Source organism: Spermophilus citellus (genome assembly GCF_964194105.1).
Source record: "Spermophilus citellus genome assembly, chromosome: 7".
Classification (NCBI taxonomy): domain Eukaryota; kingdom Metazoa; phylum Chordata; class Mammalia; order Rodentia; family Sciuridae; genus Spermophilus; species Spermophilus citellus.
Genome location: NC_138188.1, coordinates 112,401,818 through 112,415,987, shown reverse-complemented (window position 1 = coordinate 112,415,987; position 14,170 = coordinate 112,401,818). Strand labels below are relative to the sequence as shown.

General features: G+C 32.7%; 1 protein-coding gene and 1 long non-coding RNA gene across 3 annotated transcripts in view; both read right to left on the bottom strand.

Annotated features, from left to right (window-relative positions):
• Nucleotides 1-1,147: 1,147 nt before the first annotated feature.
• Nucleotides 1,148-5,355, bottom strand: LOC308653495. The gene is made up of 2 exons (XR_014023054.1): nt 5,208-5,355; nt 1,148-3,613 (listed from the first exon to the last, which is right to left on the bottom strand). It is a non-coding gene; the product is annotated as an uncharacterized lncRNA (long non-coding RNA).
• A 36-nt stretch (nt 5,356-5,391) lies between these two features.
• The window catches only part of ACAP2 (ArfGAP with coiled-coil, ankyrin repeat and PH domains 2), a 119,067-nt gene continuing 110,288 nt past the window's right edge, over nt 5,392-14,170 (bottom strand). For both annotated transcript variants that reach the window (XM_081302837.1, XM_081302838.1), the window contains 2 exons: nt 11,404-11,465; nt 5,392-5,863 (listed from right to left, as the gene is read on the bottom strand). In XM_081302837.1, the coding sequence (XP_081158963.1) occupies nt 5,763-5,863; nt 11,404-11,465 (163 nt within the window). In that variant the 3' untranslated portion in view covers nt 5,392-5,762. The remainder of the gene's footprint in view (nt 5,864-11,403; nt 11,466-14,170) is intronic.

The window sequence follows — 14,170 nt, the reverse complement described above, 5'->3', positions numbered from 1 at the left end:
ACATCGATATTCATAGCAGTACAATTCACAATAGCAAGACTGTGGAAGCAACCTAGATGCCCTTCAATAGACGAATGGATTAAAAAAATGTGGCATTTATACACAATGGAGTATTACTCTGCATTAAAAAAATGACAATCATAGAATTTGCAGGGAAATGGATGGCATTAGAGCAGATTATGCTAAGTGAAGCTAGCCAATCCCTAAAAAACAAATGCCAAATATCTTCTTTGATATAAGGAGAGTAACTAAGAACAGAGTAGGGAAGAAGAGCATGAGAAGATGACTAACATTAAACAGGGATGAGAGGTGGGAGGGACAGGGAGAGAGAAGGGAAATTGCTTGGAAATGGAAGGAGACCCTTAGGGTTATACAAAATTACATACAAGAGGAAGTGAGGGGAAAGGGAAAAATAATACAAGGGGGAGAAATGAATTACAGTAGAGGGGATAGAGAGAGAAGAGGGGAGGGGAGGGGAGGGGAGGGGAGGGGAGGGGAGGGGAGGGGGGATAGTAGAGGATAGGAAAGGCAGCAGAATACAACAGACATGAGTATGTCAATATGTAAATCAGTGGAAGTGTAAGTGATGTGACTCTGCAATCTGTATACGGGGTAAAAATGGGAGTTCATAACCCACTTGAATCAAAGTGTGAAATATGATATATCAAGAACTATGTAATGTTTTGAACAACCAATAAAAAAAAACATTCACTATCAGTATGTGTTTTCTTCACAGGATTCTTCTGAAAATAACCTGAATAAAGCAAGATACATGTAAAATTGCATGTGTCTATTTTCAATTAATTTTTAAAAGGAAAGGCAAAAGCAGGCAATTCACTTCATTCTGTTTACAGCTTTCCTTCAATCCTAATTCATACATAAACATGTTGTTTATTTACTAAAAGGGTGGAGTAAGAATGCATTGCCTAGATTAGGAAAGAAAATCCTTCTGTGGTTTCTAGCCAACAAATTAGGGAGCATAACAGCTCTGTGATCAGAAAGAAGAAAATACTTTAAAATAGATTTCTTCACTGAAATAATTGGCAAATAGCATGGATCAAGTTGAAAAGGTTAAAAAGCATACAGTACCTTAAATATAACAGATATGTTTAGAGTGTAGTTCTCAAGAAAGCATTAAAAAACTATGCCAGAGGTGAGATTTTTATTGACTTATTATTGTAATTTTTCAGCATACAAAGTACTTAATCAAGTATATTTACAATTCTTACATAATGTACATTTTAGAATAACTATAAAGAAAATGTACTTTGCTCCATTTACAATAACAAACTACAGCAAAACTACATTCATGAATTAGATACAAATCCTCTACATAGTAATAAACAGTAAATGGGAGTGTTGGTTATACATTCTTTAAAATAAACCTTTTCACAGGTAATAAGAAATATTACATGTAATAAGTTTTTATGACTGGAATGATCCAAGAATATCACAAAGCACAAGTAAACACTTGTAGAAAAGTAGCTCATCATTTCCAAAAATTAACCTTTAGCCTTTGTGTAACATGGTGCCAACAATCTTTATAATGTAGCAAGCTTTCCCTGTTTAACACACAAAATAGGGACAGGGGATTTGAGGAAAACATAGAAAATGAGAGAGTGAAATCAACCACACAGAGAAAATGGTATGTAATCAAATATTGCCTTGTCCTCACATTCCATTTTAAATGGATGAATTTACATAAACAGAAAAACCATCTTTATATGTGTCAGTATTTAAACTGAAACCAAGCCTCTTTTAGTTACCTTTCATTTGAAAGCATCAAGGAATTGATAAGTGGTGAATTAAAATTAACTTTTATTAATGTTTTGCCTTCATTAATGTTTTTATTACAAAAACATGGAATGTCCTGCAATCTGATATCTTCAAATCCCAATCTATTCCTTCAAACTTTGTATCAAGGTTCTCCAGAATTATTTGAAGCATTTGTAATTAAACAGGAAAGCTGGCAATCATTATCAGATTTTGCTGCTTTACAGCGATTTCAAATAATTTCATGATACAAGTAAAGCACCTCTGACTTGTAATCAGTCAGATGTGGGTTATGATGTCAGCTCTGCCACCAACTAGCAAACCAAGTGACCACCTCTGTAAAACAAGAGGTGCAAACTAGGATTAAAAAACAGACAATGCTGAAGCTCTTAAGATTTCAGAAGTCCCTACTGTGAGAATCAGGTGAAATAAAGAAATGTCCAAGTAACATTACAAGTAGTAAAACACACACAAAGAGATGTTTTTATATTTTCACCTTACTTTACCCATTCATTTTATTTTTTGAGGAGCCCTGAATCCAAAAAGGATAGTGACTACTAGTCCAGTGCTCTTTTCACCATATCATGCAGTTCTGAAGTCATTCTAGACATTCGAGTCTATAAAAAAATATCATTTTCCAGCTCTTGTCCATGGTCAAAAGTGCCATCAAACAGAGGAGTTAATTTGACAATATAAGAGTGATTTGGGAATGTCTGATTATTCAAAATGGGTAGTAAATTTAGTCTTAAACACAATTTGGTTCATTGTAACTATACTTAACACATGTAAAATTAAATTTTTTAAATTTATTTAAAATTTCTGATAATGCTAACATTATCAGAAACTGTGAAGGTCTAATTTTTTATACCAAATGCATTTATAAAAAATTAAATTGAACATAATAAATTAAGTCTGTTTGGAAATGTAAACACCAAAGTTCATTAAAATCTACAGTGAAGACCAGTAATAATTAGACACATTGTAATACAACAAATTCTAGGAAATTTCTGAATTTCTAAGGAGTGTACAAAAAAATAGTTTTTAAAACTTTAGACATCTGACACATGTAAAATGAAGCTTTGCAAACAACTGCTCAATTACCTTTAGTTTAGCTCTAAAATTAAACTGTACTTTTATAAACTCTGCACAATTGGTGCTATTCCTAATTTGATATTAATCTATTTTTAAGTTAATGAGCTAATGATAATAAGCTAACAATAATTATAAAGAATCAGAAACTAATACCAGCAGATTGGTTATGGAAAAAAATAGAATAATTACAAAGACTAAGAAGCCCAAGAGTATTAACATTTTTTATACTATAATTTCTCATAATACACTGAATAGTTCATAGCATAACACAATTCAGATTTGTTATATACTATATAAAATCTAATGGTAGACACAGCAAATAATACCTAAGAGTCAACCCACCTTGAAACTATTAATTTAATTTAAAGCCTTGCTGTTTACTCCATTATTATGCCAAATTTAGTACAGATGGAGTCTCAGCGCCCTCAAAAAAACTAAGCCGCAGAAATGTATTTTAGTATTGCCAGTCTCCCTGCAATATCAAAGATTTAGCTTTCTCTGAAGATATTCAAAACCATGAACATCTTCAGTACACTTCAAATGCATCTCTAACCATTAAATGTAAGCAGAAATTAATTACTGCCACAATAGCAACTCATGACTCCAGGTAAAGGAGGTAATGGGTCACAAGGAATTGCCCTCACAGCCACAGAGGTTCCAAGGGTGATCTCAAGCACCAGTGACTGCAGACAAAGGGAACCAGCAGACAGTGTCCTCAGCCAAAGGTCAGAAGCTTTAGGAATGAAGTCTAGAATTCAAAGAGCAGACTCAGCAAAGGAAAAGTGAGGCTTTCTTTTCTCTTCTCCATCTTCCTTTCTTTCTGTTTAACACATCTCTTCCTTGAGCTTTTAAGACAATTAATTTCAAAGGTTGCTCTAATAAAATGCTACAAATAAGACTTGCCTTTAGATAAAGTACTTGTAAAACCAGATGATATGGAACTCTGAGGTTAAATGAAAGATTTAATGTTTCTGCTATGTTGTAATTAAAACACAATGATTTGGAAATTAGCATTTCCTCAGGAGTAACTCAAAAATATATTTCAATCCTTATTTAGTATATAGTGGCAATTATTAATGAGCATTACATATATTTGCAATTTGGCAAAATTATGAAATCTCTTTCTGTGATGTGAATTTTTTCAATATAATTCCTGCCTAGATACATTCTGATGTGATGTTTAATCAATTTATAAGACTCTTATTAATGGAAAATGTAAAAAAAAATATCTATATAATTAAATATAATTTCCCTCTTATAAGTTTAAAACCCTTTTATTTAGAAACTGAGTTTCAATAAATGTATAATTTCTCAAAAATTAGGCTTAATTGTTGACAATGTTGGTAAGGAAACATAAGGTAAATTATTCTATACTGTTAATAAGACATGTTAATCAAAGATGGAATCAAACGAATTTGTAGCATATGAATGGTAAGCTAGTATATTCACAACATTTTGGCACTCAAGGGCCTATGATTGACGTGACCAAACTCTCAAACTACATACATGATATAATTTAAAAGAATGTATACTGTTTACAGTACACAGGATAGACGTAGGAAAAAAATTAAAAATTCACTACTATATATTTTAATATAAATTGAGGAAAAATGGCCTTTTTTTCTCCTTTATACAAAGAAATTTTTCTTTCACCAGAAACAACAGCAAAAATGTATCTTAAAAAGACAAATTTCAGCCAGACTCAGCGGCACACACCTATAATCCCAGCAGCTCCAGAGGCTGAGGCAAGAGGATCACAAGCTCAAAGCCAGCCTCAGCAAAAAACGAGGCACTAAATGACTCAGTGAGATCCTGTCTCTATGTAAAATACAAAATAGGGCTAGGGATGTGGCTCAGAGACCAAGTGCCTCTGGGTTCAATCCTCGGTACCCAAAAGAAAAAAAAAAAGTGGGGGACAAATTTCAACTATAAAAAAAGCCCTACATCATTTTATAAATTGACTTTTCCTTTTAAAGTTATCTTTTGATGAAAGCATAATTTTGCAACAATCAAGTAACCTTTGAAACAGTTTTATTACATTGATAAATTTGTCAAGGTCTTACGACATCACCCAACAATGAAGAGCTGTAACTTTTCAGCAGGAGGGAGAGTTGAAAAAAATAGTAAGAGCTTCTTTGCTTCAGACGATGGAATAAATCTAAATGACTAAACTATGGTCTACTTGTACAGGCATTACAGATGTTAAAATACTGGACAATAACCCATCACCTAAGAACCACAGTGGCATTTAAGAAGCCTATACTCTAATTCTGGTAACTAAACCATATGATGTATGTATGGTAACTAGGCTACCAAACCCACCCACTCACCCACACTCATACCTAATTCTGAACCACCAAAAATCATCAGGGAATCTAAAGACAAGGCATATTCTTGAGGCAGGCAGGATAATTGGCTCCACTTGATGCAGACATGCTTGACTGAATGATCCTGGGCATGATGCATGGGGAAAAAAACATATATATATATATATATATATATATATATATATATATATATATATATATATATATATATATCAATGCTACCACCAATTGACCAAAAAAAAAAAAAAAAAAAAGATTTTTTTTCCTAACATCTTAGCATCTTATAACCTAAAGGTGTCCTAAACCTAAATTAAACTTTTATCTATAAAAAAAATAGCCCTTTCACCAGGCTTTTTTTTTTTAATAAAGGAGGTCCTAAAGTAGATTCTTCTCCCAACTATGAGAGATCTATGTTTTAATTTGTAAAAATATGAATGAATGGTAATTTTTTCCAAACCATTCAATATCTACCAAAATTAGGAAGAATTAAAGCAGTAAAAAGTTGTGAGTTTTTAGCTGTACATATTAGAAAGTTGCCAGATTTTGTATTTTTCTCCTTATTAAAAAAATTCAGAATTTCTGTGAATCTTGCTGGAAACGATTGAGTTTCTCTGGATTATTGGATGCCATTTGTGAAAAATCACGAAAAATGTCCTGGTAAGTTTCATCACCTGCATGAAAGTAAAATAAGAACACTTTTAAAATATGCACAAGTATTAATAAGACAATATTCATTTTTATGACTAATAACTATAATTCATTTAAAAAATTTTTCAGGTGAGCATTTTAAGGAGAAGAAAAAAGGCCAACTAAAATAATGCCAGGAAAGTATATAATGAAAGGAAAAAAACTATACCTGAAACAAGCACCTCAGATGCAGCCAGAGGAAAGCTCAAAGTTAGAAAAGAGCATAGATGCAAGTGTTTTAAAGCAATGTAAAGAAACACATTTATTAACACATGAGAAATAAAGATCATTCTAATGAAGGAATAAATATTTCCTTTGGTAAAGGCCAAAAGAAATGGTCAAAACCAAATACTAATGTTTCTGATGGATGCAAGTTATTAACAAGACAAACTGACAATCAAGTGGGGGGGGAAGCTTCCTATTATCTTTTAATTAGAATAAATTTAAAGTAAATTTACATGTAATTCTTCACTCAAACTTCAATGCTTAAACCGATACATCTAATCCACTACTTACTAAGCTTATAATAAGCCTAGAAAAGAACTATATAATCATAGTTTCACATTGTCTGAAGTTTTTTGTTCACTGTAGGTCATATAAGCAAGAATGCATGACAAAATGAGAATGAATACTAAAGACATCTGTTAAATTAAAGAAATAAGTGTATGAGTATTCAAATATTCTTGTAGAAATAGAAATTATAAATATTGACATTATAGAACTATAGACACATACAAATTAATCCCTCAGATGAAGGATGTTTTCAAGATAAAACATTCATCAAGAATGCTTCTTGCAAAACATTAGCCTTAGATACATGGCATAATTGTTCTCAGGATTTTGAGCATAAAATATTGTTTTAGATGATTAGTTCTGCAACAGGATTTTGTAATCATTCCCATAAGATAACTTGCATCCATCTTATAACAAACACATTGCTACAGTTGTTAATAGTACTATTAACTTTTGTCAACTTTAAAATGCAAGATTGGTGAAGCAATAGATGTCACACCAAAAGCTAGAGAATTAGAAAAATGTTGGGGAAAGAGGATAAAGAACTAGTAAAAAGACCTAATGACATAACCCAGAATTTTCAATAAAAAAATTTAATACTTTTAATATTTAGTTCCTTTCAATATTTAGTCTGTGTAAAAAGAAATTTATTAAAATCTATATATAGTTTTTATTTAACCCTGGAAATTTAATCATGATTTGAAACAATCAGTTAAACCTAATCAATCTACTTTAAAAAGAAAAAGGGTGAGGAGACAAGATAATTGTAATGGGTTGGCTGAGAGTAACATGGAACCCATGTTATTGTCAATAAAAACTAAAGGTTGATATATTAGAACTGGTAAAACAATCCAATTATACACTTGATTACTTAAAAATTTACTTCCACATTAAAAGACAAACTACAATCTATTCCCATTCTTAACCATTCTAAAAGATATAAACTGAAAAGAGAGCAACTTTAAATAGCAATTAACAAATCATACAAAATATTTCAAAATTTTTCCTATTTTTAGATGTTGAATTAAAATATGTAAAATATTTATTGTAAACATTATAAATATTTTTAAAATACTATTTAAACTAGATAGTCTAGAATTTTACTTTCCAAGAAAGTGTAAAGTGCAGATTATAATACAAAAATACCACACTGATTTTACCATTCAACACCAGGAGTAACTTAAAAGGCACACATTATACATTCAAGAAATAGGAAGAAGACCTAGCAGATGCTAATGCCAAATAGTTTACAAATAGCACCAGATGAGCATTCTTAAGTATTACAACAGTACAATGGCAATATATGGCTTCTACAATTAGCAATGCATATTTTGTATAACAAGCTGTAAGGTTTTTTTTTTTTTTACAGTTTTCTAGTTTTTGTTTTTAAGTCATCTAGTACCTATTACACAAGTACATTTTAGTAGAACCATTGTACCATGCAAAACAAATTATAAGACCTTTCATTCACTGAATTAAAAGATTCCTTGAAGAAAAATGTTGGTGCTATATTATTAATCATTGGTTTCACTGACTAAATACGTTTAAAAGAGTTAATACAATACAAAAGAAGGTTCCATTTTCACACACAAAAAAACTTTTTGCTAACATTTAGTTTCTAACAAAACATTAATTAATGCACTGTTAATATACTATCTTTCTTAGACCTCAAAATGTGTTGTCAAAAGCAAATGTTACAAGAACAAGTGACTAAGATATTTAATATAGCTAACACAAATTGAACTTCTGTGTGATTATTCAAAGTTTAAACATAATTTTAAGTACTTGGAATTCTTCCCAAGGCAAATATAATTTGTATACACTAGAACATATAAACAAAACTCAGAATATCCTGCCCTGGAATGTTCCCAGAAGTATTTTTGATAATTTATTACAAATGATGAGCAACCGATCACCCAATATTTGTAATGCTAAGCTAAGAATATTCTTTAAATTACTTATCCACATTTTTTTTTTCCTTTCAGACAATTAGCTTTTCTATGTCTGGACAGGCAGATCTGAGTTTTTCTAATGTAGACTCATGTGTTTCCACTGATAGTTTAAATTCATTTTTAATTTTTGGTATTCAAAATATCCATCACAACAGCAGTTATGATGATTCAAGACTCCAGGACTTTCTCATAACATGAACTCCCTCAAAAGGACAGCAGCATGTGGAGACCCACCCCCATGATCCTGTCTTTTCTGGGCTAGAAACAGTTTCTTTCTGCAACTGATTTGACCAGTGGTTCCCAAACTCTGCTGGCTAGTACTCTTATAACCAACAGTTGTTCCCTAAAGCAGTGACTCTCAACTGGCTGAGAACTTGCCAACAATCAAGAGGAGTCACAGAGCCAGAAACTGGGAACCACCAAACTGATTTCCAACAACAGAAAGCTGGGTATGCCATATCCCTCACCTCCTCAGGCCTCCTAAGAGTTCTGGAGACTGCTAAAGAACAAATTCTCCCTTCAGTAACAGAGAGCTTTTAACAGTGCCCTGCAAAAGTAGGGAGTCCCAGGTCCTCAGGCTTGTAAATAAAAAGTTCACAAATGGGATTTCCTAGAAATAGGTCCATGATTGCCAAACATTGTATCTGAGTCCTTTAAATGGTAGAAATCTTCATTATCAAAACTGAAAATTCCTGTACCTATAAACTACACAGAATTCTGAGGTTTTCTATTACTAAGACAATCCAAAAAAAAAAAAAAAAGAAAGAAAAAGGAATCCAAATAAAGCAATCAACAAGAGTCTCTTTAGAAAAAAAAAATTATAGTGATAAGAACAAGAAAACCAAAGAGCTGCTGCTAGAGCCAAATATCTCTCTCTACAACTAATAATGGAAAAGAAAGTTACCAGAGAGCAACTGCTGTGCCATTTCACTATGTCACCTGTAAGCATAATTTTTTTTCTGCTTTAAATAACAGGCCTTGCAAATGTGTTAAAAATCTCAGTATTGTCGAGATGATCCTCAATCCAAAAAAAGTCTCATTTTATTCTGATTCACACTATTTCCAGAATAAAAGTTATAACTTTTATACTATTCACACTATTTCCAGAATCCTGACCTATTTTTTAACTTCTAAATTTTGGGAATAATAGAAAAGCTTGTTTTAAAATCAGCCTTTTTTCAAATTTTCATTAAAATAAATTGGAAAAAATAATTTTTTTACTGATGATGGGAAGTTCACATACTTATATATAAATTTATACATAAGTGACAGTGAAAGAGATATTAGAATGCTCCCAAATGATGGAAATAGCCACCCAAGCTATTTGGGTAGAACTACAAGTAGTAGCAAGAACATGAAGGTTCTGTCTTTTCAAGCTTACAACTCCAGAGAAGAGTCGTCCACTGACCTTCTGACTAATCAATTGGGAAAACTTCATCAGCAAACACCTTAAGGAAAGAGCAACTGACCAAACATTAAAGTTTAAAATTTCAGGAAAAAAAATTGTTTAACTTAAAATCTTGAAGTTCACTGTTATCTCACAAATATCAGATCATATCCTTTGATTAATTTTTATTTTAAAGTGCTTAAACACAAAGGCCTCAAAAATGGCCTATTAATACTATCACTTAAGTATATCTGTTACAAAATTATAGCTTATTTAAAGTCCAACATTCAAGTTTAAAACAAATGGGTGAAATCTAGAATTAACACTAGAGCTTCACCCAAATCATCATTCTTACATCTTGGAATATCATGAGCAAATAATACATATGATCCATAGGATTAGAGTTGGACGCCCTAGATTACAAGTATCTAGCTGAAATGCCTCTATTCTCAAAGTCCTTACTTATTCCCCATTAAATCAGGCCAAAAATAAGCAATAAACAGACAGTGCTCTGAGAAAAGAATGGCCCACTGATACATTATATATGAATCTAGTTAAAATAAAGCAAATGGATGAAGCTAGTATAGAAATCTTAAAACACTTCAACAGAAAGAGGAAATTATATTATCAGGTCACTTTAAAAATGAAGTTACCAATATTCATTTTTTTAAAAATCAAAAATATACTAATTATAAACTGAACATTCTAAAGTATTTTAGTCATAAATTCATGAATTGTTTTACTAATATGTATATGAATTTGAAACTAAAGATTCAATAAATATTCTTTTCTTTGTGAAGAATGTCTAATCAGCACATGTTCATAAAAGAGGAATATGATCAGCAATGCCCTCCTTTCCATGACATCTCAACTTTGCTGAAAATTACTCAGAACAAAGTTTTAGGTGATCATGAGTTGAAATTTCTCTAATGTCTACTTTGTCATTGGGTTCACAAAATGCTGTTCTAAAAACTTCCACTTATCCAACAGATATTTTACAATTACTTGGGGCAAAGCTAAAGATATAAATGAGACCTTATTTTTCAACATTTTAAATAACTCCACTCCCATTATAGACTTTTAACCTATTGGTACATTGTTACTTTAAATCTTCAACTCATCTTTATATTGGAATAGAAAACTTTTTGATAAACCTTTCCTTGTTATTTTCCATACTGATATTTTGTATGCAGATGTATGGTGATTTGTTGTTTTTCTTTTTTTTTCCCTGAACACAATGTATAGAAATTCCCTGAATAACAGAAAGAAAGTAACTTTGTTATATTCACTAAAAAAAAAAATTCCAAAAAGAAATCAAATAATTTGCTGCTGTAAGTATATAGAAAGTATTTTCATCATTCCATTCAGGTCACTGGAATGTATGTGGAAGACATCTGTACAGCAGACGAGGAAGTCAGCAGCCAAAGTGAAACACAGCAAATGTGCACTGTAATAGAAATAGCTGTGGATTCTCAAGGGGCTAGGATCAGCCTCCCAAGAATTCAGAAGGTACAGATATAGCTAACAACTCAAAATTTACAAGTAGGTTATAAAAATTCTATAGTATCACATTAAAGAACTATGAACTATGAATCTTCCAATTGTAAACTGATAAATTCCTGAATGCATTTCTTATACTGCATTTCAGTATGGTTATTAGTGGAATATTGACCTGGCTGTCCATAAAGTCCTTCTGATTCCCGCATTTCTTCGTTCATTCTTGCTAAACGTAACCTGAAATTAAATAAAATAATCTTTTAGATGAAGGTATGTGTGAATCATATAAGCAGGTAATATGTGTGCTGATGTAATTTTTTCCCCTTTACCAATATTTGCCAGTAAGACAAATTGACTTTTTAGTTTATAAGACCCAGTTATCTCAGATACAATATCTCCAGACTTCAGAGAATTCCTGGCTTCTCCAACAAACTATCAAATTATAACTGCCAACTGTTGAAATTATTCTTCTAGAGTATGTAAGCAATGTTTACTCTTAAGTGAGGTAGTTTACAATGTATAAATAGCACGTTACCTCTAAATACTGGGAACATATTTTTTGACATCCAAAAACTGTAATAAATGACTATAGGCTTTACATTCTTTGGGGGTTATTCTTCCTGACAGAGACATATAGCATTGGATGAAGAGGACAAGTATCCCCCCCCCCCGCTTTTTTTTAAACTAACTTTAAACAACATTTTAAAATAGTAAAATTTTCTCTTGGGTACCTCTCTTTTCCTTTGTACTCCTTGCCTGGCCTTCTGGGCCACCATCTACTGCTTTCCCAGACCTCTATCACTCTAGGAACTGCAGCATCTGACGTGTGCTTTGCCTGTCGTCAAAGTTCCACAATTCCCTTCCTTTCCTCTCTCAACCACTAGAGGAATTAATGATAGCTTCATAAATCTTCCTTTAATATGTAGATTTTTAGAGAGGGAAGAGTGTTTTGTTTTGTTTGTGGTGCTGGGGACCGAACTCAGGGCTGGCCTTGTGCATGCTAGGCAAGCACTCTACCAACGGAGCTATATCCCCAACCCCTGGGAACTTTTTTTTAATAGGATTTTTTTTAATAGGAATTGCCTGGGAAGCTACATCCAGAGTAAGTTTCTCCATGCTGTTTCAATCTTTACTTTTTAGTAACTATTTTTTTTTCCTACTCTAAATCTAGAATGGCATCATAATAGGTCTACATTTTCCTACAGTAGTTTCCACAATAGCAATGACTCCTCCAGTGGGAAAAGTGTGCTCTGCTGTTTTGTTTTCTAATTTGGCAGTTGTTAGGGAGAGTGACACAAGGCAAGCCAGGAATCCTCATTGGGAGCTTGGGAGCTCAGGAGCTCAAGGCAGTCATGGGAGTCAGTAATGTGAAAGGGCTTCTACTCTAATGAGAGGGGAAACACCAATTTAGAGCTTCATGTAGTCCAGAGTAGAGTGAGTAAGTGACTTAATATAAAATATACTTCTGCTATCCATATAGCAATGAAGAATAGGTGACAATCACATTTCCAGATTCCAAGTATAACAAAATATTTTGAATATATAAATCAAATTAAAACCTCAAAATTCTTTTTTTAAGTATTTATTTTTTAGTTATAGGTGGATGCAATATCTTTATTTTTATGTGGTGCTGAGGATCAAACCCAGTGCCTCACGCATGTTAGGCAAGCGCTCTACCTCTGAGCCACAACCTCAGCCCTAAAACCTCAAAATCCTTTAATAGATCACATTAAATTTTATTCAAATCCTCAAAAACATGTATTTTTATCTTAAAAATCAATCAAGTGTTTATGTAAATAATTTTTGGAAGAGGAGAGAAAAGGGACACTGGGAATTGAATCTAGGTATGCTTTACCACTGAGCTACATCCCCAGCCCTTTTTGTTTTTTAATTTTAAGATGGGCCCTTATTAATTTGCTTAGGGCCTCGATAAGATGCCAAGGCTGGCCTTGAACTTGTGATTCTCCTGCCCCAGCTTCTCAAATTGTTGGTATTACAAGTCTGTACCACCATGCCCAGCTCATGTAAATAATTGTGTTTTTTTTTAATTTGTTCTAATTAGTTATACATGACAACAGAATGCATTTTGGTTCATTGTACACAAATGGAGCACAGCTTTTCATTTCTCTGGTAGTATACGACGTAGAGTTGCACCATATGTGCAGTCATACATGTACCTAGGGTAATGATGTACATCTCATTCCACCATCTTTCCTATCCCCATGGCCCCTCTGCCCCTTCCCTCTACTTTGCCCAATTAAAGTTCCCCCATTCCTCCCATGCCCATCTCCCTCCATTATGGATCAGCATCCACTTATCAGGGAGAACATTTGGCCTTTGGGTTTTGGGGACTGGCTTACTTCGCTTAGCATGATGTTCTCCAACTCCATCCATTTTCCTGCAAATGCCATAATTTTATTCTCTTTTAATGCTGAGTAATATTCCATTGTGTATATATACACTACAGTTTCTTTATCCATTCATCTATTCAAGGGCATCTAGGTTGCTTCCACAGTTTAGCTATTGTGAATTGAGCTGCTATGAACATTGATATGGCTGCATCACTGTAATATGCTGATATTAAGTCCTTTGGGTATGGACCAAGGAGTAGGAAAGCTGGGTCAAATGGTGGTTCCATTCCAGATTTTTTTAAGGAATCTCCATACTGCTTTCCAGAGTGGTTGCATCAATTTATAGTCCCACCAGCAATGCATGAGCGTACCTTTTTCCCCAAATCCTTGTCAACACTTATTGTTGCTTGTATTCTTGATAATCACCATTCTAAGTGGAGTGAAATGAAATCTTAAGAGTACTTTTGATTCACATTTCTCTAATTACTAATGAAGTTGAACATTTCTTCATAAATTTGTTGATCGATTGTATATTTTCTTCTGTGAAGTATGTGTTCATTTCCTTAGTCCATTTATTAACTGGGTTATTTA